The 26,415-nt window shown below is 40.0% G+C and overlaps 1 protein-coding gene across 3 annotated transcripts in view; it reads right to left on the minus strand.

Annotated features, from left to right (window-relative positions):
• The window catches only part of rgs3a (regulator of G protein signaling 3a), a 129,363-nt gene that overhangs the window by 61,178 nt on the left and 41,770 nt on the right, over positions 1–26,415 (minus strand). Inside the window, exons 10-17 of one of the 3 annotated variants that reach the window (XM_029445068.1) lie at positions 21,965–22,046; positions 21,220–21,325; positions 20,205–20,637; positions 17,828–17,867; positions 17,276–17,592; positions 15,149–15,226; positions 11,470–11,581; positions 7,308–7,351 (exon numbers count right to left, since the gene is read on the minus strand). In XM_029445068.1, coding sequence (XP_029300928.1) covers positions 7,308–7,351; positions 11,470–11,581; positions 15,149–15,226; positions 17,276–17,592; positions 17,828–17,867; positions 20,205–20,637; positions 21,220–21,325; positions 21,965–22,046 — 1,212 coding nt within the window. Of the gene's footprint in view, positions 1–7,307; positions 7,352–11,469; positions 11,582–15,148; positions 15,227–15,467; positions 15,588–17,275; positions 17,593–17,827; positions 17,868–20,204; positions 20,638–21,219; positions 21,326–21,964; positions 22,047–26,415 lie in introns of those variants that run through there. The other 2 variants (XM_029445066.1, XM_029445069.1) reach the window with 2 other exon arrangements.

Below are 26,415 nucleotides of genomic sequence, written 5' to 3' on the forward strand. Positions count from 1 at the left end.
GCCTACTGATCCTTACACTCCTCAACCACCACCATGAGGTTGAGATTTTTGAAATGTCTCGACAACTATTGACTGTATTGCCCATGACATTTGGTAACAATATCCATGTTGCCCAGTCGTCACGAAAGACGCAAATATTCACTTATGCAATGAAACATCTCCACATCTACTACGTGGATGGGAAAAAACATTTTCTACAGATATACTTCCCAGTCATACATCTGAACATCAGAAGGTCTGGTGAGGTCAGGTTAAGGTAATGGAGGTCAAGTCTGGTTCCCATGCATGACTGTCTTGTGACATTCCTGAACAAGGAGTCTATATAATCAGAAGCCAGTGGCTGGGTGTGAGTGTGTTACTCTACACTGGAGGGGGATACAATGACCAATGTAGTGCAATCTAATGTAAAACTGTTGACCTCTGGTCCATGTAATGCTGCGTTATAGTTTCTGGCTCCTTGCTTGATATGATCTGTGGTCTCTCAAAGGTAATCCTTAATGAAGCAACTAACTGTCAATGAATTGCACCACACACCCAAACAAAAGCCTGTTTTATGTTCCGCAAAAAGAAAAGAAGCATGGAATGTAATTCCCTCTAAACTCAGTGGCTTTCCCACAATCTTTCATCTATTTCTAGTTTGTTTCTCTTGTTTCCAGCTCAGAGCTCTTCTGTGGTTTGCCCAGACAGAGCAGCCATGAAAAGAGTATGTAAACTTGAGTGCTTGGCCCGGGGCCCTTCCTATAGCCACCGGGGAGGATGATAAGCACATGACTCGCCCTAGAAGAAGTTGTCTGAAGTCATGTACTGTCTCCAAAATGTTTTCTATGCCTGCTTTTTTTTAGCAACAGTAATCTTGTTTATTTGTCAAGATCATTACCCAGTCAGTGAGTTCAGCAACCCATGAATGTATCAATTGTGCTTTTATTGCATAAGCATGAATGCATCTTGAGCCTTAGATAAGATTAGCATTCAGGCCAATGCACAATTCTTTAAATTATATATTTGAGATTTGGACATTTGGCTGGGGATTTGTATCCTAGGCTGTGTATTTTATAGTTGTTGTGAAAACCTGTTATTGTTCAATCATTGTTAAACAGTGTCAGTGAATAATGTAGATGTGGGTTATCATCTGCCCTGCCCCTGATGGAATAGGGAGGTAAACTACAGTTTAGTGCACCTCGGGAGAATACTTTCCTCACTGAAACCGATGCTGCTGGGTAAATTGTCGGTGGTCGTAGATCTCAATGCAATCATATTACTAAGATGGAGCTCTTTGGGTGATTATGTTTAGACGTATAGTCACCGTCACTGCAGTCCTGCCAATCTGTGCTAGCATATTAAATCCGATTAAAAAAGTAAAGTACACTTCAAGTTGTGGGCCAGCCGAAATGAAGAGGGTACATCTCAGTTCAATCCGATCCCCGAGAGACTGTTCCCGCCCTGGCCACGTTATGGATGGCTACCATAAAGTGGGGATTTTGCTGACAAAAGCCCCTGGGTGCGTATCATTCACGCCCTGCCTTCAAACGGCAAATGAGAGCCAGTACGTCATGCAGTCAATGATGTGCCTGAAGGCATGGAGAAACTTCATACAGAGATGCATAAGAGAGAGAGAGGCGTCCTGTTCCGTATATGCACACACACATATATATATATAGCCAACAAACACCTTCTGTATATGTATACATGCTTACAGACATGTTTGAGATGTCTTCCTAAGCCTGGAAAAAAAAGCATCAGCGGTGAGTAATCAAATCTAAATTTCCCCATTATTTACTGTGTCCACTAACGTCACATGAACGTCAGCCTACGCAACCAAGAACACTGCGGCCTTTTATTGTACAGGCCTCTTGAAAAAAAATGACAGTTTGTATGCACAACACTGTGCTGTGTAGCCTGATTACTTGCTGTTCCACGGCCAACACGCAAGCCATCACACTGTGATTTCACCTAGTTTGGCAGTATATCTCTGCATTTGGTGCCTCTTATCTCATCCGCTTCTCAATAACAACATCCTCTACGCTGTTTCAAGTGTACAAATGATGATTCATATTTTAAAACCAATGACTGCAAAGTCCATATGAAACATGATTTGGGTTAAATCGTTTTTAACAACTGACCAATGAAGAAGCACACATCTGATAAATAACATAAATGAATACAGACTACGTTAAGATGAGTTAAGAAGTTTTGGTCATTACTGTTCTTTGGTAAATGGTAAATTATTCATGATTTTATGATCATTACGGACAACTGCATTGGAATTAATGGAATTCTCAGCTTTCAATGGAAACTTCACTCACAACAGCAAACAATATCAGAGCCGCATGTACACAGTACAGCGAGTTCTGATAGAGTAGAACAGGAACATAACTAACATAACAAAACATCAGTCATTATGGTCACATCAGTGCCACAAAGCACATTTATTAAGTCTGACTTATAATAAGCCAACTTTACCCTAGCTGCATAGAAATCATTTTGTATATAACTCACTTGAGACTATGAAACGTCCTTTTTCAGTCAAAAAGAGTGGCATTCAACAACCATAAATTGATGTTCTTCTAAATAACTTACACTTTTCCTCTGCTTGAAAAGTGTGTAGTGTTTTTTTTGCTATCAAACTGCAATCTCCTGCTTTTCGAATTAAAGATGGTACAATGATTTCTGTTCTTCCCGTTTCATGCAGTTGAGCTACACGGTAAGAACAATAAAAGTCTCCCTCTCTAAACCTGTCAATGCAGCCTGAGCCGAACCATCAATCAGTGGGACTTACGTCTCCGGAGTCAGAGAGCAGGTGCTTCTGAAGAGAGCTCGCCTCCCTAATAAACCTTTTCTTAGGCCCGACCCGGTCCGCCAAGTTGCCCATGGTGACTCTGTGATGACCCCGATGCACTCCACCGGTCAATAATCTCAAACAGTGTCTCTCTCTCTGTTCTCTGTGTTTTTCGATTACAGACACAACGCTTTCTTGCTTCCTCTCTTCCTGCGTCACTGACACACTTACACACACGCACACACACTTGACTTTGCAGAGACATAATTGCACCTCCCCACACTTTAATTTCACGTGTAAATCTGGGTTAGATCAGTTCCGTTTTGAGCAAGTGCTAAAATAGGATGACCTCCCGCGATGGAGGAGAAGGGCAGGAGAAGACTAAAGGATGGGAGAGGACTTTGACAGCTTAGGAGGAGACTGAAGTTGTGAACATTTGCTCACACGTCAGGAGAAACGAGAAAAGTTTGTATTACTTCAGCTGAATTAAAGTGCTATCTTACCTCAATTTATGCTAACATCTTTTAAGTAACACCTTAAAGATTCACTGATCAAAGAGACCATTTCAAAGATGCACATCTCCCTTCAAAATAAACTGGAATGAATGAGACATGATGGAGGAGATACGAGGCTTCCCCTATGATGAAGAGATCTAGAGGAGAGGTCTGCTGCATGATGAGTGAGTCATCTGGGGAAAGTTGTATGTAGTGGTATGTAGGAGTCGCATACAGTATGTTGCTATGTGGTCCCGTGTGAACCATTTTCTGTTAGTGTCTGCATCTGTGTATTATTTATATGTTGCTTTAGGCAGGAACAGTGTTTCTATTTAAAGAAATGGGGATGGAAGTCTTCCAGGCAAAAGCAATGTTTAACTAAAAACATACAGTAAGCAATAACACTGGTGTCCTAAATCTCTTCCTTTTTCTCAGTTTGTGTGTGTGTGTGTATGTGTGACCTTTACACAGAAAGGCCAGAAAGAGCAATCCAATTAGTTTATCACAAAACACACATTCCCTCTTTCGATAAACACAAACAAACACACACACACACACACACACACACAAACACACACACACACACACACACACACACACACACACACACACACACACCGCAGCAGAGGCTCAGAGTCACTCAAACACTTAAAACAAGTCTTCCTTTTCACTTTCTCCTTCTTTTTCATCCCTCTCTCCACCCATGTCACATATTCCTCCACTTCACACAACAGTGTGCCTGGCCAGCAGGACCAGAAGGTCAACCACATGTAAAGACTGTGTCATCACTTAAAGATGAATGAGCACTGCAGTAGTCCAGCAGCTGCTAACTTTAAGTGTATACTGAATCACAGAGAGAAGGGAAGAGAGTGCCTTCATTGATTATTTGATCAGGTATCAGCTTATTTTTAAACTATAGAGCATGAAAATATAACATTACAGGTATAAAAGTATCTCTTTATAGCGTCTCTACAGTACGAGCAAACTGCATGCAGCGTTTCAGTGTGGCTACCGTTTGCTCCCTGAGGTATGAAATGAACTGCTGACAGGTGTATCAACTATAATAGATGAATTCACATTTGGAGGATGGAGGAATGAAGGTGAGCCAAGAAAATCTTAACTGGAAACGCACTCACTCACGCACACACACGCACGCACACTATCGTCTTGTCTGTTTTGTTTGGTGTTTTGGGAGCATCCTTTGCGAGACTACCTCAGCTGACTGTTTTGCTTGAGAACCATTAAGTGTTTTTAAGCCTAAGGTGTTAAAGGTTCCTACAGCGATGAGGGTGATCTGCAAATGTGATAGTTATTTGTAACTGTATAAGTAAGAAATTGTACAACATAAAGCTATATGACTGCACAACAAGAGCCGATATAACCATTCTAGCTAATCTTTTCTTGTGTCGTGTATAAAATCCCAAATTTGCCTTTAACTCACTTAAACTCTCTCCCTTCCTCTCCCGTGATTTCTTACGTAAGAGATTCTATTTATATATGTTGCCTAATTGGATAGACTGAATAATATTGGAGCCTTTTCCTTCCCCCTTTCCAGCCTGGCAGGACAGATATCAGGCCTCTCTCATTCTGTCTGGAATTTCTTTGAAAAAGAGGCCCTTTAAAAGATTCATAAGCTGCTAATGAGGTTATGCAGAAAAATTCAAAGCAATAAATGGAGTGACAATGTGTATGTGTATCTGTGTGTGTGTCTGCAGGAGGGGTGGGGGTTTATAGAGTTGCTCAGTGAAAAGATTATCCATATGAGCAGACATTTGCCGCAACAAATTGAAGACGAGTCCCAGTGGCTGGATTAGGGGGAACAGAAAGTAGCCCCTTCAGCAATCAACTCTCTCCAGTTTAACTTTTAAAACACTTCTGAGACATTCAATCTTCAGTTTAAGTGAAGAGTGAATAAAAGTTCTAATTTCGTAAAATGGTTGCCAGTTCAAAAGATGAAATGATAAAGATGAACTTGTTCGGGCAAGAAAATGGATGAGCCAAGATTCATAAAATATGTAATTTGAGTTGAGAGTTGTCCAGTTCATGGTATTGTCAAGTATCAGAGGCTTTAGACGGAGTTGTGGAATTATTTTGTTCAAAATAAGGGGTGTATCAAGAAAATAAAAGCAGGAAGTGACCTGAAGAGGTCCTTGGATGTGTGCATGTGCGTTTGTCAGTATACTGTAGCCAATTCAAAGGTTTCAAAGGCTCAGCTATTTTGTAGGTTAAAATTAAAAAATCTCCTCAACGACAAATTGCAGTATATTAATTGTCTCGAATTAACGAACAAAACAAAAAAATACCTTTGTTTTAAAAACTTCAAAGTAGATTGTGGAATATTGGGTGTAATCTGGCTGCACGTGTTATTTCAATGTGTCCGATACATTCAATCAGAGTTTCATATCGTATGCTCCTCATTTCCTTTTTCAGGTTGTGGAGACTGGTTTTGAATATTAATTAGGCTACCGCTTAAAACGGTTGTGTTTCTACCTCCTTGGCCAACAAAATACAGATCTTAAGATATTGAACGCTAAACCTAATTATATTTGGAAAGGCACTCAGATGGATTCTGATTCTATAAGTGGAATACTGGATTATGGACTTGATCAAATGCTACTGAACCCGAACCTCACCCTCCGCCATGGTTCCACCCAGATACACATTCTTTTAAGTACATAATATTTCAGTATGCTAATGCACACTTTTATGCCCTGCCAGATGACATGTTTCACATCAGGATAAATCTGGCTGGAGGCGATGGTGGAAAGATCTCCAGACACAGAACATAGTGGAACATTTTCTATACGTCTTCTACACATTAACAAAAGTAGGATTGAGAGATGTGAGAAGGTGGAAGAAAGCGATGAGTACAAGTGAGGAAATCATAATGTATGGCAACATTAAAAGAGTGATGAAAGCTGCAGTGTCATTTGCAAAAATGCAACAACAAAAAATACAGCAGAGCTACCAGGAACAAAAGAAAACTTCAAGGCTCCAAAACTATAGAGTATCTGTCAGATAACTATCACTTCCTCCTGCTCTGTGCTCTGAGTGCAGTGATTTCTTTTTATCTGAAAACTACTGTCTGAACACTGTTATGAGTACTGGCAGGACAGGCAGTGATGTAGAGTCCCACTGATGTTTTAGTGGCTTTTAAAACTAATTATGTCGAGCTGTACTAAAGTAAGGAAGTCACCTAGATGTCATTTAAAAAATATTTTGCAACTGAAACATCATTTTTAACACATGCAGTTATTCATGGAGTTAATGTGTATTTTTTAAATGTATGTTCTAGTGAGTTTGACATCTTTATAGCAGCAATATAATGTTTCATTTTTACTGTATGTGAACATACATGTTCAGTGGTCATATATTTTTCATAAAGCTGAAACAAAGGAGAAATATTAGCCTTTAAAGTGCCATTTCAGTTAGCCATGAATGATCACAGCAATGAAATATTAATGATTACGCCTAAAGCCTTTCATCTTAAAATGACAGCCTGAGAGGTGTTACAGCAGATGGAAGAAAGGATGATTAGTTTTCATAATAATTCACAATGTAAATAGATAGATGCACCATATTTTTTGGCACATTTGTAGTGTTTTATACTGAATACTGCGACACATTGGGCACATAGTTTAGTGTTTGACATGTGTGAACATGGACCTTATATTCCAAAGCTTCATTTACGATGAGGATTATTTTACATCTGAATATATAAAATTTAAAAAAGCCTTGGAATAAAAGGCATGTATGTGTATGTATGTATGTATGTATGTGTGTGTGTGTGTGTGTGTGTGTGTGTGAGTGTGTGTGTGTGTGTGTGTGTGTGTGTGTGTGTGTGTGTGTCTGTGTGTGTGCGACACAGAAAATGAAAGACATTTTCATTAGAGCTATCTGCTTCTAGGTGTCTTCCCTTTAATGTGATTTCCACCGGAGTCAATTGTCCCTCTGGCTCACAGACAACATAGGCTTTTCGCATCAGACCATCTTTTTCTTTCAAACACATACAAACACACACAAGCCTTTTCTCTTACCTCGGTCATGTGAATAAGGTAGAATCTCAGTTCTTCAGCGTAATCTGTAAAATAAAAAAAACAACAAAGACTTTGATTTCTTCCGTTTCCTTTTATCTCGCTTCTTTCTCGTACATAAAGCTGCATCTTTGATTTCCGATAAAGATTTGGCCAAAATACTTTTTATTGATGGAAGGCTTTTACTTTAGGTCAGCGTTATAGGCATCAATCCATAATTCCCTGAAGTAGCACTCTGCGAGACAGGCCTGTGGGTCAGGAGTCAAGATAAATGGTTTTAATCGAGTGACCCCCCACCCTCCTCCCCGCCTGACACACACACACACACACACACACACACACACACACACACACACACTGAAACATATACCCTCACAATCGTAACAAATATGATTTGTTGATGTTTACTATTTTTTTTCAAGTAAGTGCACACACAAGGCAACATGTCTGATGTGTAATACCACACTGAGTGTCCCAGGGATGAGATTGAAAACAGTGATCCTCTCTTCAAACCTGCATACTTCATTATCACCGTCCCTTCTATCTTACAAGCACATCTATCTATCGATGTCGATGTCAGTGCATTAGTTAAGTTAGTGCATTCCAAACTGGACGGCTGTTTTGAAGCCTCGAGTTTGGCATTTTGGCCGTCGCCATTACGGTTTGTTGAAGCCATATTTGGACGAAAGGGTGGAGCTGGGGAAGGATACGCATTGCGCCGCAAGGATAGCCTTGTTGACAGGTCACCGTGTTAGTAACTTGTCAATCACAAGACAGCCACGCACTAAAGCATACCCTGCTTCATCGTCTATTTTTCTCAAAATAGGACCATAATTTACTAAATGGACATCATGTGGTATTGAAAAAGACTTAAAACTAGTGATTGAGACAATGAACTGTTAACTGAGCTAAAAGTTCATTGAGAAGTTTGGTCATTTTCTCATTGGCTTCTGTACAATTGGATTTCTTTTTGCAACCATTAGACTGCCCCCTGCTGGCCATTAGAAAGAATGCAAGTTTAAGACACTTCTGCATTGGATTCACTTTTCAGACCCAGATGTTAAGTCCACTTCTTTTATAAAGTCTATGGTTGATGTAAAGTAGTTTCTCATAAATGTAAATACAAGTGCATTCAAATAGTAACACAATGTATTGAGGCTGCTGGAGGTCCCAGCTGGGAGAGCATAGTGTTAGGATTGGGTTTAAATGCCAGTATGTTTAATCAGAAGTCCAGAATGATCAAATTACTACTTCTTTCTAAAGTAGCCTGGCTCTTATGATAAAATAAAATAAATCTAGTTTGTACGAAGGCGTTTGAATAAATAATTATTCAAAGTAGAGTATTTGTCATGTCTTAAACCATGTGGACAGGGGATCTTTAAATCCTGACCTTCCTTTCTTCGGTTACTGAATGCAGACTTCTACAATAGAGTTAGCCTTAATGGCCAGAATGAAGCTGTAAGCTTCACCAGCAGTGGCTCTGACTCCTCTGCATATCAAAGAAGAGTATACTGACAAACACACATGCGCACATCGAAGGACCTCTGCAGGTCACTTCCTGCTTCTTGTATGAAACCTGTGTGTTTATGATGCTCCCTCCAGCCTCAAACATCTACCTCTTCAACCGGAATATTGACAGCAGCCTCCGCAGGCAGCTGTTTTATTTACTGGTTCCTGTTGCTGTATTTTAACGTCTCCGTGAGATCTGTAGTTGAACAGCAGAGGTCACTGTTGGATATATTTCTGTTTCCAAGAACCGGCAGAGTGCTGTCACATAGTACTGATCAAAGTTTTTAGTTTGAATAAAAGAATGGTACTATTCTCTATCATTACCGTACTTAACATTAAAATAGACATTTACAAAATGTGTTCTGAAAAGCTGTAATCTCAAACGTAAGTGGTTTCCCCTGATAGCAGTGACCTACTGGTGTGTCAAAGGTGTAGTCATTTCAGTAAGTCCCTGTCACTCAAATTCACTTCCTGTCCCACTGAAGGACATTTATAACATCAATAACAATAACATTTTAACTGTCATGTCATTTCTCCTATAACTATATTGCAGTAGCTCACACAAGGCTTGATAAGGTCATGCAGATGTCCTGGTGGATGACGTCTTTTACTTTGTTTAGTACGATGATAATGTTTGGACCTGACACATGGTAATTTAGTTTAAACTGTGGTCAATCACTCTCAATGTTTCCCACGCTCTTCTTCTTCCTCGTATAGGGGTGACAGTACAAGCTCAACGCAGGGGCTTTCCTGTGTTCCTGTGTCATTTCATGCACACACACACACACACACACACGTCAAACACACCCTTGCTGAAACAAACACAATCCCCCGGCGCCTCTTTCCTGAGTGACGCTGCCGAAGCGAAATAACAATGACAGGCAGCAGGGTGGAGATGTGTGTCTGTGTGTGTGTTTAATGAGAGGACACACACACACACACACACACACACACACACACACACACACACACACACACACACACACACACACACACACACACACACACACACACACACACACACACACACACACACACACACTATTGAATCCCCACCCTGGAGATCTCTAATTGTCTGGGTGAAGGGTGGAGGTCAGAAGTGATGTCTGTATCTATATTTATTTTTGAATTAAAAAATGCTTGTGCTGGATTGTTCATTTGGACTGGAGCCTTATGGAAAATGTCCCTTATAATAACATTTACCAAAGTGTTGGAAAATATGAATATAAAACACATTCCTAAACAACCTTTTTTTCCCCACAACAAAATTTAAAAACTTGAAGAAAAACTATTTTCATCAACAAATCAAAAACTGGAGTTGACAAATGAATTAGTTTAATGCAGTCTGAGAGATGCATTATCACACATTTTATGCCTCTGATTTGAAAAACAGCTTCGCCACAGATTTAGCTGCTTGACCTGCTGCACTGATAAGCAGCATCTTAAATGTCTGTAGCATTATGTCTCTGCCAGTAACTTTAAGCTGATAATACCAAGTCTTGGGGGGATAAAGTAAAAAGATTTATGAACTAAATGCATCCAAAGTTCTGGAGGAATTTAACAAGAAGCCGCACAAAGCAATAAACCATTTAAACATCTGCAAGACAAATGTTACTAAACCTAATATACATTTTCATCAAAGTACAAAGTCTAAATCAGGAGCCAACATTAAGACTGATTTCCCCCTAAGAACAATATTTAGCAAAAGCACCAGTGAGTTATGTGCAGTGCCTCTGGATATTCTGATTCACTGTAAGTCACGCTACACTGACACTTATAGTGGGCTTTATCCATTGAGGGTCAGGTCCAGCCTTCAACTGAATGAGTCAAACCTATTAATCACTCAAAGCGGCATTTATTTAAATGGCTACATGAATTTCCAATTAGTGATCTCGGAGCCACAGTTGTCCCTACACTCACATGCTGACTCTGAACGCTGCCATTAAAGTCATTATTCTGGGGGGACAGACCAGACAATCTCCTCTCAACAACATCCTTTTAACAACTGTCCTCCTGCTAAATCAACCGCATAATCCCGACACGACTACCCCACTGTTAAATCCTATTTACTGACACTCAGCTTTTGATACCCACAGCTGGAGGAGAGAGTGACTTATTACTGTTTCTTACGCCTGCACTTATCAATGTTCACCATTATGGGTCTAAGTGTAGCCCCTCTCCCTCTAGCCCTGACCCAAGACTGAATCCAAACTTTGCCCCCGTCTCCGCCCACCACTGTAAACACAGATATTAACAGCGAGCCCTTTATATTTGATTTGACAGGGCTCTGTGCGGCCCTGATGGCCAAGCTATTCTCTCCATAATGCTAGAGGAGATGGTTGTTTACACGGTGGTGAAATTATAAGACAAAGCAACAGGAACTTAGGGAGTCTTTCCCTAAATATCCTGTGGTTAAACTCAACTGAATCACTGTAATCATAGTAATAGTTTATTTCTAGTTGTACAATGTGTTACATTTCCCTTTTAATTCTGTTATTGTGGTTTAATATGGAAACAGATAAGATTGTTTGGAGATATATTTACATGTTGCAATTTTGGCAGATGTCTTTTGGATAAATGTGTTGATACAGTAACATCTCTGACATCTCAGAATTTTAAACAGTTTGATGACAGGTACAAAAGATAATGTACGTACCGTCTTGGAGCCTCAGCTGTCGGAGGTGCAGGGGACTCTGAAGGACGTTGCACCTGCCTGGCTCATCTTCTCTTGTCACCAGCATCAGGTCACTGTACACGAACACTGTTACCTACAAGGTCCGAGGGGCAGAGATGGAGAAGGAAGAGGGGGGAAAAAGAATTTTAAACATCAGTCTGATAAGGTCCCACCAGGACTTTGAAGTAATCACATCTTACAAATACACTTTGCAAAGATGTACAAACCACCACCTAACACTCAAGTATCCCCCTCCAACACAGGAAATGCAGTTCACACTTACATAATGATGGTCATACATATACGCCAAGACACATCTTGCTTTTTTAGCCTGGTGAATATCAACCCTGTGCTTTAAAGTACACTGACATATTGATTGTTTTTACTCACTATAAAAAAAAACACATAATAGATGCCTGAACACAACTAATTTTTTATTTTCAGATTTCACCTTAGTTTCAATTAATGTAATATTTTGCTTCATAGACTCATAAATATTTATATTCTTGTATCACTATCAGTTTTCTACTTAGGTCAGCTTTACAGACATGTCTGTAATGTGTTTGCAGAGAAAGGTATTATTAGAATGTATGCCATGATAATTGCTCAAGGCCTTCAATGGCTTTGTAACAATAGTACTGTGAAACAGAATATCCAGTCCATTCTACTATAATTACCAACTATTTCTTTGGCGTACAATTCCTTATTCCAATAGCAGGATATTACATAATTCAACTTGAATTTTGTTCATTTAATGTCCGTCTGCTTTTGTAGCCGTAGTGATACTGTATCTTCCCGCACATCCTTCAATCTCAAGACACTAATCTCATTCGCTGTAGCCCGAGCATCCCCGTCATAATGGATCGGTATGCACTGTTCATATGGAAAGATGGCTCGATGTGAGGAATTGCTCTGAGTGTGTGCAGAGTAGAGAGAGAGGCAGAACTGCAGCCTTAATCTAATTACTTCTAGTACTCACTCCTAAAGTCCTCGCACACAAACTTTATTTTGTTACTTTGGGGATTTGACCAAGAGATTCGCAGCCCGTGACTGCCTTTATGCTAAAGGAACAATTCATGACAAAGAAAAAGAGCCTATATAGATAAAAGTAGCTTACACACGTTTTTATGCCACATACTAGTCATATAGTGTAATTCATGTCGATGGGCACTGTTTCAATGCTTCTGCTTTGGTAGCTTCTTCTAAAAAGGGTGAGATAGCAGAATGGGTATTTCAGATGTGGCCAGTATGTGGTGTGTGTGCGAGTGTGTGCATGTGTGTGTGTAGGTTTGAGTGGGTGGAAGAGGATGTAAGTAAGAATACAGCACAAGGACAAAGTGACAAGTGAGAGGCAAGCAGCAAAAAAAAAAAAAAAAAAAGGTTTTCATACCAAGAAACACACGCACACATACTTTAAATGTATTGACAGACAGATGCGAAAAGTTCAAACGTGCAGAAAAAGGTTGCACAAACATTTGTAAGTGTTCCAACAACGGTTATATGTCCAACCTAAAATATATACTGAGTTTGTTAAGTCAAACGATCAATCATTTGTCTGGTTGAGAATAATAAATGCTAAATAATGTCGAGGTAACCTTTTAGTCATCCAGGTCATGTGATCCAAGTCAGCCTGGTGTTGTTTTACATGTGACCAGACACAACATAATAATTAAACATAACTACTATATGTATTATGTGTCCAATATCCGGTTTTATCCTTATCCTCTGTTTGATCGTAATGTCAAGGTAGCAATGTCTTTCTCTCATTACTTTAATTAATGTTTGATACTGTATTTTCTTATTATATTTGTTTTATATTTATATATTAATTTCTTTGATAAAAATAGTACTGATAGCAGGTTCATAAAGCACCAGGGTACGACTCTGTTAAAAGCATTATTAGAAGGTTTTATATGTTTAAATTCATGTAATTACTTGCATAGTTACTTGATAACTAAACATTAAACAATCAACTTGTTCTGCTAAATGTTGCATCAATAACTTTTTATATCTTTATTCAGTATTTATACAACTTAATCCACTTAAATCCGTTATGACCAAATGTCACTTTGAAGTATTACTATTATTTAATCCTCTCAATGTCCACATGTCACTTTGGATTAAATCCAGCTAGTGCGATGTTGTGCTCATTATTTTTTCTCAGATATCATAATGTTTGTGTGGACAATAGAGTTTGTGTGTTCGCCTCCTGGCAGACTTACACGACTCTGGTGAGTAAAGAGTAAAAGCTGGAACAACACTAACTGATCATTAAAAACAGCGTGCATATAGCAGAAGGGAGAGAAACTCCCTCCTGACAAACACTGGCTGTTAAATATTTGTTTTATGATTGACCCCAGAGAGAGGCCAGATTACCTTCCATGCCAGCAGTCAGTGCACTTCACTGCACCGAAAAGATTATCTGACGGGGCAAATTAAAGAACTGCAGCATAAACTTAATTCCCCGAAAAATAATGATCCTGCCTCCTTCTTTTCTCTTTCCAAATACACATTTGTTACCGTGTTTATTGTGACAAACATCTTCACAATGTCAGACACGATTCCCTCATTTGAAACACTGATTTAAAACACCTTAAATGTCAGAAATATATCCACTATAATATATAATATAATATATATATAATATACTAAGAGTTATCATTGTGAACGTTGTTGCAGGGCGTTGCATGTGGTCTCTTCATTTGGTTGTGATTAATGAAATGCAGCTGCACGTTTATCAAGGTAATGCAAATATTTGAAAAGTAAATACCGGTATGTTAAGGTGGCTGACAGCAGCTCATGTTACGTGAGATACAGTATTATATCATTAATGAGATAAGATTACATTAGCAGACATTGTTCAGGAATACAGTACTTAACCGTTTCTTTGAAGAATAACTTTTTACATGTTAAACCCTACGAGCACATAATACATTGCTGCTTTAATGAGTTTGTTTCTGACGACGACAACGTTAAAGTACTTGTTACAGAATACAAATCTATATTTTAAATCTCTGAAGCTTCTCATAGAATGAGTATCCTTATATTTCTTATAAATCCACTTGTATAAGATACCTTTATTATGCAGAATGAGGTGAGCTTAATATATTGTGAAAGGATCATGAAAGAAAGAGCTACAGTTTTTCTTTTATATATACATCAAACATAATTTCACAGTTAGAGCTTTGGCACTCTTCCTCTTAATCAATTATTCATTCATTCATCGACTCGTGGGTCTGATAGTTCAGAGGAGTTACAAATTCTTCAGAGACGTTCAGACATCTCCTCTCAGGATGCTGCTCTGCACCTTTTCTCCCTTTCCATGTACATGTATAACTTTAAAACACACACACACGTTTTGACTTAAGCTACGCGTTGGGGCCATGAACCGTCACTTCCAGTTGGGCAAAAATAAACAAACCATCGTGACAAACCAACCAAATGTTTGCCACTAGTTTTTTTGTCTCCTGCGAATCTTAAAAGGCTAAAATCTTTCCGTATCAATCAAATTATATAAAACTCTCTGAAAGAGGAGGAGAGAGGAAATAGCGTTTTCTTTTTTTTTTATATGTATGGAAATGACCATCCATACACATTCTTACATCGCATAGACAAAGATATACACACGCGTTAACATCACGAACACACTTTGGCCACTCACCTTGAGCGAGTGGTGCTTGCTCTCATGGAGTATCATCTCCTCGGATAAAATGAGAGTTCGGCTGCACAGGTCAAGAGGCTGGAAAAAGACCAACAACATATTACACAGTTAGATTAAGAAACTACGTTTTTGACATCATTTTAAAGCAAATTCATTGATAATTGAGATATTTATCAATGACCACATGCACATATTACTCATAGTATTACCCTTAGCCTCATTGTCAAAATCATGAATACATGTTAAGTGTTTCTCAAGATAAAAATCAAGAATATTGTTTGTTTGTAGACGAGTAAAATAAAGCACGAGGTTGCAGTACCAAATCCATTTTTTGACTCCCAAATCCAAACAATAAAGCTTTCTACTGTGGGAAACACAACTGAAACTGATTGTATGAAGACAGAACGCGAGCTGCAACTGCGAGGCGATATGTGTGGTCTGAGCATGGTAAGACAATGACACTTAAAAAGAAACTGCGTCGCAGGAGGAGGTGACTTCCTCTCGAGTCCAGGAAGGGCTGATACAATATGCATGTGAAACATTTGCATTATGTGTGAAGTAGGGTCAGGGTTGCATGTTTCTACATGAATAAAGAAGTACCACCACAGTCTCTGCATCTTATAGTACGACTGAATGACAAAAAGACTCCAAGACATACATAATAACGTTGCAGTACGTGCACATATCATAATAAAAAAAGATCATTTACAATTATCATATTACGAAGAATATATGTAATGAAATATTTTCTACTCATAGCTAAACTTTGAGATACAAATTGGACAGATCATACAGAACATCGTCACGTGTTCAATGCAGTTCCTCATTTTCTTGTCTTGTATTAAAAAGATAAACTGAGAAAATAACCATTGACTGTCAAGTGCTGTAGTCTCGAGACAGAAACTGAAAAAGAATCTGCATTTCTAAAATGGTACGTACCAAAGTAGAGCCCTCATTTATACAGAAACAGAAAGGTCAATGTATTTGACTGCAAACCTCAAATGTCTATTTCCCTTTGACCCAAATGTGCTGGGGGGGAAAACCATCATATCCAGAATGATACCATCATTTGCACCATTATATCTGGATTCCCCTGTTTGACCACTGAAGACTGGTTTTAAGAGCACATGGGTACCTTTGGGCTTTGATGAATACCACATAGCCGCTACAATAAACACCACAGTTCAAGTTCCGGCCGGGTCTTTGCATGTCACCCCCCTCTCGCTCCCTACATATCCTGTGTGTCTTTTTAGAGCAGGGGTAGCCAACGCGGTGCCACGTGAGTCGCCCGCAGTAGTCACCATGAAGCTCCATCTAAAATGTGTATTTAATTGTTTTTGCTGTTTGTTTGTTTTAAATCAATAACACTTGAATTATTCTTTATTTTAAAATGAGAATATTATAGAATTTAAAAAAACAAAAATGTTTTATGTATATATGAACTCTGACCCTGCGCAAGCTAAATCTCCATTTCCCTTTTCGCTGAGACAAGCTAGCGGGAGCAGCTACGATGGGGCGCGAGGTGCGTTGTTTACGCTAAACGTGGCAGAAAAGCGAAAGAAAACTAACTATTTTCACGATGATTGGGAGGAAGAATGATTTTTTACAACAGTGAAAGAAAAGTGTGTATGTCTCATTTGCGGAGCGCCGATATTATATCGATATTGTGATATGTGACTAGATATCGTATTAGATTGTGGATATCGTAATATGGCGTTAGTGTTGTCTTTTCCTGGTTTTACAGACTGCGTTACAGTAAAGTGATGTCATTTTCTGAATTAACCAGACTAGCTCTTCTATTAACTGCTTTTACCCACTGAGTCATTATATCCACATTACTGATGATTATCAAATATCCCATCTTGTAAATATTTTGTGAAAGCATCAATAGTCAACACAATGATATCGAGGTATTTGGACAAAAGTATCCTGATATGCTATTTTCTCCATATTGCTCTCGGTTGACAGAAAGAAGTTTATTAAAATAGTTATTTTTGGGTTGATAAGAAGTTAAATGCCACTCTTATGTCCGTCTGTTGAATATGAAGCTACAGACAGGACGCAGTTAGCTTAGCTTAGCATGAACCCTGGAAACAGCTGGCCTGGCTCGGTCCTAATTTGGCTTACCTGAACAAAGATGGGGAAGATAAGGATCTTGGGTGCCACTTTGACATATCCGTAGTTGCCGTGTGGAGTGTGTGAGCGGACAATGGTACAGTTCTGGTAATTGGCAAAGTTGGCATTCTGCTGCTGGTAGTTGGGTGCACCAGCGTTAGTGGAGGTGGACGCTGTCTTTGTTGTCTTGGAGTTGTTTGACCGACGTAGGAAGCCAGTGCGGCTGGAGAGACCGCCACCTCCTGCTCCTCCTCCACCACTACTAGCACCCCCACCACCACCCTGGGGCTGTGAACCAGAGGCCTGCTGTGTGGGGTATAACCTGCCAGCTGTGAGGAAGAAAAAGAAGAAGGTGAAGCAGGTGGGAGTGAAGACACAGATTACATACAGTAATCTCCTCTCATTAAGATCACAGTGATCTTAAAACAGTTTGACATTTAGGGAAATTGGCGTATTCACTTTTCCTACAGTTAGATGAGAAGATTCCGGAAAAAACAAAACAGGATGAGTCCACTGTGGCATTTAAGAAAACGCTGTATGAGTACGAACACGTACAAGTCTTACCTAATGTCCCCTGGTTGTCTTGGTAAACAGGCCTCAAGATCTGAAAGCAGAATAACATTAAAGGACATTAATATTAAATATACTTGTTGCAGCACAATGAAAAGTGAAATCTAAACTACGTCTGGAAGAGAATAAATCCAGAAGATATGTTAAAACAATGACATAAGTTTGTCATTGTGTTATTACTAAATTGATACAATATATTGATAGTCCTGATACAATACTGATCTTAACTTTCTATGATGTGAGACAGGATAGGAAGGGTTACCCTGAGACACACTGCTTGTCCTGTTTCTGTGTTGCTACGCCACACGTTTGTGTTCAGGCATCAAGCTTCATATTATCCTGTTTACTTTCTGACATGACATTGAATTCAGTGTCTTGGACTCAGCTGAGCTCATTTGAATTGCGCTTGGACTCAGCGAGGCAGTGATGGTGTCACCGTGTCATAACAAATTACAGTCAACTGAGGGAGTAAAGATAGCCACTCCGTCACATGTTGTTCAGGTGAAAACAGTAGGTGAGCCGGGAGATGGAAAGTCACAACAATGGTAAAACATATCATCAGCTGCCAGCTTCTCATGATAAACACTTCAACCTAAAGTATTGTGTATTTAGCCCTGTGATTGTCACCACACAATCTCAAAAAATCCCGGCCTCCTATTTTTGTTTGGAATAGAAGCGGTGGCTGTTTGAAGGTGAATGCTTGTTCACCATGTTGGCATGCAACTCCAATGTTTTTCCAGAGGCTGACGAGACTACTCTACACTCTTTCACTTTCATCTTTCAGGGATTTCTCTGAATTCTGTTTTTCCTTCTCATCCTATGTTTGGCACGGCTCACTTACACTCCCCTTTGACATGCACTACAATGTCCCTTCACTGAACCCCAAGCTGAGAAGCATACACAGATGAAGTTGGACATGAGGCACACACACACACACACACACACACAGCTTCTATTTACAGATGGACACAGAGGAAGACATCATGAAATGAGAGATTTTAAATGTACTCTCAAGAGGAGAGCGTCTCAAACAACATGTTTGTTAGCCTGAGTCGGTTAATGGGTTAGTATCGTATTGTTACAGTTTGGTTAGCTGAGGAATTCAGTTCAGTCTTTTGGATTTTAATAAATTTGCTTTATTTTATTTTTATGACCAAAGCTTTTACCTCATATACATGTTGTCACTGGATGCAAAAATAATTACATGCTGTATAAAATGTCCTATACATGTCATACTGTGCATGTACATACATGTTATACCGACACTGCATATTTAAAAAATGTATGCTGGCGTATTAGGGTTGCGCATCGTAGGTAAAAAAAAAAAAAAAGGATACATTTACGGAGCCGGCGAGGGGGGGTGGGGGGTGGGGTGGGTGATATACAGAGAAAAAAATCATTTTTGAGATTATAGAAGTAAATTCAAGAAGAAGAAAAAACTAGTGGAGTTTTTGCAGTGGATGAACTAATCAAATTGTACTTTGCAATCCGATTAGTAACAAGAAAATACTTTTTAGCCCAGAAGCCCCATATTATAATGAGCATCTGGACTTTGAATATACATCGTCGTAAATTGGTTCTATTCAGAAGAAAAAAACATACTGATGGGATGAGCTATGGTCCAATACTGTTGCACCTCCTCACTAACATGCAGCGTCTGTGCTGATGAGGTTGATCCAATCTTGCAGAAGGAAAGGTTTTCTTTCTCGTTAATTTGTATATTTATTATATTATTATTTTCTTTTTAAGTTTTTTCTTGATCCTGGAATACAACCCCCCTCCTCTGGCTCAGTAAATACATATGTTTTCCTACAATGGCTCTGATACGCCGTCACAGAAAAGGACCAGTAATATTTTTGTTGAATTTCTTCTCTTTTTTTAAATGTCAAAACTATTTGTTTTTAAAATACTGATGTATAAGCCACGCAACACAGATATGATATCTGTAGGATAAATGATGTCAGATACATATGCATTGGTTTCCTAAACTGTGCTTCGTTGGTAGAATGAAATAAATATTGCCAAAGCTTCACATAGTACAGGCATACATATATATTATTAACAGCTACATATTATATTGTATGTTATTGTCTGCTCTCGCTTCTCAGTCTATTACCCCATACTGTCTCTACATTGCACTGACCTGTATGAAGTGCATGCATTGTGTTCAGAACATGTCTTAAAGCACAAATCAGTGAGACGGCAGTAACCCAAATGGCCCAGACATACTGTATATACAGTCCTTCTATCTATCAGCACCAGGGATGAAAGGTAAGGAGACATATCTAGGATGAGCCACCATATGACCGAGGTGAGGATGGGGGGGACGAAGAAGATGATGAAGATGCAGTCCACCACCAGTCTGCGGTACCTGGCTTCCAGGGTTGATGGGGGCCAGGATGATGTAGTTGTCCCCGTTGGATGCCTTCACCCTGGTACCCTTCAGTGTGGCAGTGTGAGGGTGGTGGAGGTGTCGCGGATTCCCGTCAAGCTCCTCGGCCGACCCCCCCTGGGCCCCCCACCCCATGGTCCCTACGCCTACGCCGCTGCTATTTCCAGCTTCGGAGCCGTTGACCAGCAGCCTGTGGGTGGCGGTGGCACGGTGGTGGGCTGGGAGAGGCGGCACAGCTGGGGGTGATTTGCTGCTTCCAACATCTGGTGCACGTCTGCGGGTGGGTGGTGAGGGGGCATCATAGTTTGAGGTGGACGCCTTGTAGGAAGGCCGATGGATGAGGCCCTCAAAATTAGGCTTAGCTGAAGGGCCTGTGCGCCACACCACCAGTATGATGTCATTGCCACTGTTTCTACAATGAGAGAGAGAAAGATAATGAGCAACAAAATCTGAGTTCAAATTCATTTGAAAACTGCAAATCTGTCAATCAACTGTACATGCATCTGTAAATGACCGCTGTAAATCCTTTCAAGTACAATTCAAAACTTTGCGGAATATTTGCAGAAACTATAATTATTCCATAGGATATAAGATTTAAGAGATAAATCTATGTACATCTGTTTATTTAAAATGAACTGAAATATAAAAGCGTACAGGGGAAACTCAATAAGGAAAGAAAAAGGAACCAAAAACAATAAAACTAAGATGATGACGTAGACTCCTCATAAATCATCGTACAGTAATTCACTGATTGTAAGTCTCTCTGGCATCAGCTAAATTAATGTAATTCCCAATCAATGAATGATCTTTATACACTACAGGTTTTGTTCAGGCAGTCATACATACTTTAGAATGAATGTCAATCATGATACCAAAATGAACACCTAAAACTAAATAATACTTTAGATAATCACCAGGATGAGCCTGTGAAAAAGATTCTCCAACATTTTGGTGTAAATCAGCCTATAATCCTCCGGCATGTTGGACTCATTACCTGATAGCGTGGGCTAAGTCCCCACATTTCCACTGCTCCACTGGCTGACCATTTAGCTGCAGGAGAGTGTCCAACTGCTGCAGACCTGCCTGATCCGCTGGACCTCCTGCCACAATGAAGAGACAGGAAAAGTTGAGTTGAGTCGATGCTAAAAGGTAATTCCTTAAATAACAACGACTCGGGCCAGAGGTGACGTGAAACTTTTATGAGATGCCAAACTCAGGTTAGTCGATGTGAAAAGAAAGCAACCTTTACAGAGATATAATCTGTTACAGTATAATTTACATAGTGTGGTGCCTTTAAATTGGAATACAGGAAAAACAATTTCTGACTTGAGAAGAAGTTCAGCCGGCTGCTTTGAACACCATATAGTTTATATGTTGTGTAACAGTGTGCACTCTCAAGATAAGTTCAGGTCATGAATATTATTAAAACTAGAAATGTGCTGCTGGCAGACCTGAAAGTGAAAATTAAAAACATCACTTAGAGCCCGACAGTATTACAATCCAATCCGTTTTGGTAAAGTTCATTTGTGTAAGGTGAGTTTTCAATTTCTAAATATTGGGAGTTGGTAGGAGAATCAGAACGCTTTCAATTTGAAATGAGAAATTAAAGACAGATCGTTCCAACTTCAAGCATGTAAGGTCCAAAGACAGCTCTGAATACTAAGGAGCTCAACCTTTAAACAACAACCTCTCACTGGAAAGATGAGTTTCATTCACAGGCATGTGCATGCAAAACTTGCCTGGATCAACAGCCTGCACCCTCACAGGGGAGTCTGAGCAGATGGTGAAGCCAAATCCATCCTTTCCTCGAAGGATGGTCACCTGCAGAAGACAAATACAAACAGTCATTTTGTGATAGGAAGACAGGACCTCTCTTTCTCTCTCTCGCTCTCTCTTCCCCCCCCCCCCCCCCCCCCCCCCCCCCTCCCCCTCATTACCTGAGGAACCAAAAGTAGCATGCTGTCAAAATAATCAACTTCCTTCCTACAGGATGATGAAGTAGATTTGTATTCTGCTTCTACTTCCTATTAAAAGTGTCTTGACAGCAGTTTCCCGGTGAACCCAATTAGCAGCATTAGTAGGAAAAACAACTGCAAGAGATGGAGGAAAGGAGTTGTTTGTCCAGCAGTTGGGGAATATACCCAAAGCACTTTTTATCCAGGCCTATACTTCCGAATAGTGTACAGAAGAAAAAAAAACACACAAAGAAATACTGTGGAAACCAACACAGACTCTTTCGCACAAAAACACACACATTTCACAACTACTGTATATAGAAAGTTTTTTGTCAGAAACACAATTATTATATGTGTGTGTGTGTGTGTGTGTGTGTGTGTGTGTGTGTGTGTGTGTGTGTGTGTGTGTGTGTGTGTGCTTCTGCCTGTTCAACTGATACAGAGAAAAGTAAACCTACACTGTTTAAACCTGTAAAGAATTTGTTTTACAAAGATAAAACAGCACAAATGCATTCATCAAGTAATTATTTATTAAGAAGTATATTTATTTTATAAAGTAATCTGTGATCTGTCACGAGGTTGCAAAAAAATTACAGTTTTTTTCATGTCTTTATATTCCTTTGTAAGAATATGTTCTTAATTAAAATTAAACAGCTCTACAAAGAATAGTAAGGATCCTAAAGCCTCTTATGTCTGAATAACATGACAGGATCTGGAATAGAGTTTAAATCTACACATTGTTCGTCTGCTCAAGTACACACACGCACACGCACACGCACACGCACACACACACACACACACACAGACAATAGTGATGGCTCGTTCCCATAGTCTCTCTTTCTCTTTGACCCCTGCGTCGCCAAACACTCTATACCTGTTCCCGAAGGCCTGAGCCAAAGTCAACAAAGTTCCGTCCAAAACATTTCACTTTCCATGTAATCTGCTGACAACCAGGGGCCCAAAACACACACCGCCCCCCCCCCCCCACCCCCAATGTGTATTTCATTTCTCTTTTTTCATGCTTTTTTTTTTTCTTCATGCTGCTAAATTAAACCAGGAAGGGATTATTGAGATACAAGGGAGTCCTGGTCAGGAGGATGTTGGTAGTGTTACCCATGAGCAAGATGCAGCGACTTGCAGTAAAGCGTCCACTATTCAGGGGCCTGAAGCTTGTGATGACCCCAAAATGTCGGGTATGATTGCAGTTTCTTATAGTCCAATGATTTTATGTGCCCTGTGTCACACGGTCTGGGGCCATAATTCCTCTACCATATTTCCTTACCCCTCAGTCTCTCAAAAGACTCTCTGTTCCAGTCTATCTCCAAACTGACACGGCTGCAAAAATAATTGTCATGCTACAGAGAAAGCCAGCAGACTTTGTTACCTGCCGTTTAAAAGAAATTAGGATCGTCATCTGTTTGTGTCCGCGTGTACCCTTCTTGACGTGTATGAAACTTGATTACACCGTGTTATAAATGCTAAGATTGATGCCCTGAGCTGTGTGTTTATTTTTGTATGAAGACAGACAGATGTAACCTAATTATCCTCGAGCCTGACTATGTGACAAAACTAAAGAAAGAATGAGATACAGAGAAAGTGACTGTACTGTAGGTGAAGACAGATGGAACAGATCAAATATAGATTAAATAGGGATCCAATAGGGCAGTGGGACTTTAGACAGAGCCGATGACAAAGACAACCAGAACAGATGGTATGAAAAAAATAACCATTTCATTAGAATTAAGAAAGACAAACAACAAACATGCGAACGGAAATATTGAAAAGCAAAGAGTGTGACTCAAAATGAACAGAAGTGAGAGAGACATCAATCTATCACGCCTCATCCATCTGCCCCTCTGTCTATCTATCAGTGCCTGTGTGTGTTTGTCAAAAGCTGTTTCAGACATTGTGTCCTTTTTTAGAGAAAGTCTCAGAGCTGCCTAATTTGGACCAATTCATCCAAACTCCAGAGCCTTTACAGCGTTAATTAAATTTGTAAGCATAGTTGAGTCCAACCACTTGGATTCCTCTGGTCTGGTCTCATGCCCCTTCTCCTCTTCTAAATGAAAGCAGAGGGATTATTTTCACACTGGGAGAGAAAAGAGGAGACTAAGTGTGGGAATAATGCGCATGAATGTTATTTTAAAGGAAGAACTTTAAGAAGTGTTGCTGCAAATTAATGAAGATAAATATAATGAGAAAAGTTCCCAACACGCATTAAATATTTTAATTTTATTAGCAGGGCCTTATTGATGAATAAATAATTCACTCAGCGGGAACGTGGAGGAACTGACTCGACCAAAATGTATCCTTTAAACTTTGTAATGAATGTAGATGCACCCAAAGGAGGAAACTCCTGTGGCCCGTGTGTGAACAGCATGTGTTCATGCATGTGAGACAGCTTTCCTCCTTTTTACACGTAAGCTCCACTATCCTTTCAGACATTGCATAAATCATGCTGATGATTTGATGATTACAGTACATGACGTGTCTGCTTTTTCGAAGGTAACTAACTGCAGACAGGTCGCCATAAACTCCATTAAATCCATCAACCACACACAACTGATATACGTATTTGGTTAGGCAATGTTATCCAGTGAGTATGTTCAGAGACTAGGACAGAACACCACCCACACACACACACACACACACACAGTCTTCATTTGTTTATCCTCTTTGAAATTTTCTCACATATTGTATTTTTTATATTCTCTTCCACTTCAATCAATGAAATTCTGTTCCATTAAATTACATTTCACTAATTGTTCATGCAATTCAGATGTGCACAAAGTGGCTTATGTAAGGAGAGTGGCATCAGCTCATATCATAGCAAATATGTGTCTCCTCCCCTGCTATCCTTCTCTCACTATGTGAACTATAAATAATATAGAGGACACAAAAGCTTGTTCTCCCCTCTCAAGAAACACACATCTCCGGCCGATCATTCCTTTCACGATGTTATGGACAGAAAGTGCATTTTCTTCTGTACAGTAAAAGCAAAATGTGTGCAAACAAAGCTACATCCACATCTTTTACAAACTGCTTTTGTTTTCGACAGCTGACCACAGTGTTCCAGCTTTGTAAATTATGGAATTGAATTGCAAATTATTTCTAAAAGCAAGTGATCAAAGATTGTTTTCAAACGTTACTCTCATACTCCCAGTCTCCTAATCACAGGTCGATACACCAGATGAATCCCCTTCTCTTCCTCCCTCACCTCCCTTTACTCTCAGTAACACACCTGAGGCAGCCTACACCCGATGCAGAGGTGGCACAGCCCATGGATAGTGTGCATCACACCTCCACCTCCTCCTCCTCCTTCTGCAGCGTTCAAGTCTGCAGCCAGTACACACACGCTGCGACGGTGACTTTCCACCTGGCCGGCCCTTCTGCACCCCGAGTATCTCCACAGCCTCCTTTGAGCGGCTGAGTGTGTGCTCCTGGGACTGTGCTCCGATGGCTGGGTGGACTTAAGTGTGTTATGAATCATCTCAACAGTGACAGCTGCACAAAAAAAAAAAAAAGAGTGGCTGTGGGTGTGTTTAGTCTTGCAGTTTTCTTTTGAAAATGTCCGGTTTCCAAGCGACAGTCCAGTTGAATTGTAGCTCTAGATAATGTCGTATCTCACCTTGCTGGAAAACAGACAGGAATCTGTCGAGTGTGACACAAATGTGTCCTTGGAGACTTTTTTCAGCCAAACTGGCCTCTTCCTGCAAATTAGTCTAGATTCAATTTCCTTGGTAACAGTCCTTTCTGAGAAATTAGCGTCACTCTGCCACTGACGTCCAACTGCAGTGTTATCCATTCAACGGTCCTTAGTAATGACTCCAGTCACAAATGCACATTCCCGAGTCTGTACCTGTTATTTCAACCACAACTTCATGTCGTCCTCTTGTTTCTTTTAAACCTTTACTAAGTTAATCTTCTTCTTCTTCTTTTCTTCGCTCTCTTCTCTTCTCGAATTGGTTTCTATCCCGAAACACACAGTCCAGCTTCTTGCTCTGTGGCGTGAACGGCAGCAGTCGCAGGAGCACTTGAGATCGGCTGTGTGAGAGTGTGTGGCGGCGTCATGTAGGCGAAACTGGCGCTGGCTCGGCCTGCTCAGGCCACACTGTAGCTCCTGGCAGGGGCGCTCATGGGAACTCTTCAACAGCAGAAGAATAGGAGGAAGTGCCTCCTACCGTCACCCCCCCGCTCCACACACATACACACACATGCGCTTACACATACCTCGC

The sequence above is a fragment of the Cottoperca gobio genome, chromosome 12, assembly GCF_900634415.1.
Source record: "Cottoperca gobio chromosome 12, fCotGob3.1, whole genome shotgun sequence".
NCBI lineage: Eukaryota > Metazoa > Chordata > Actinopteri > Perciformes > Bovichtidae > Cottoperca > Cottoperca gobio.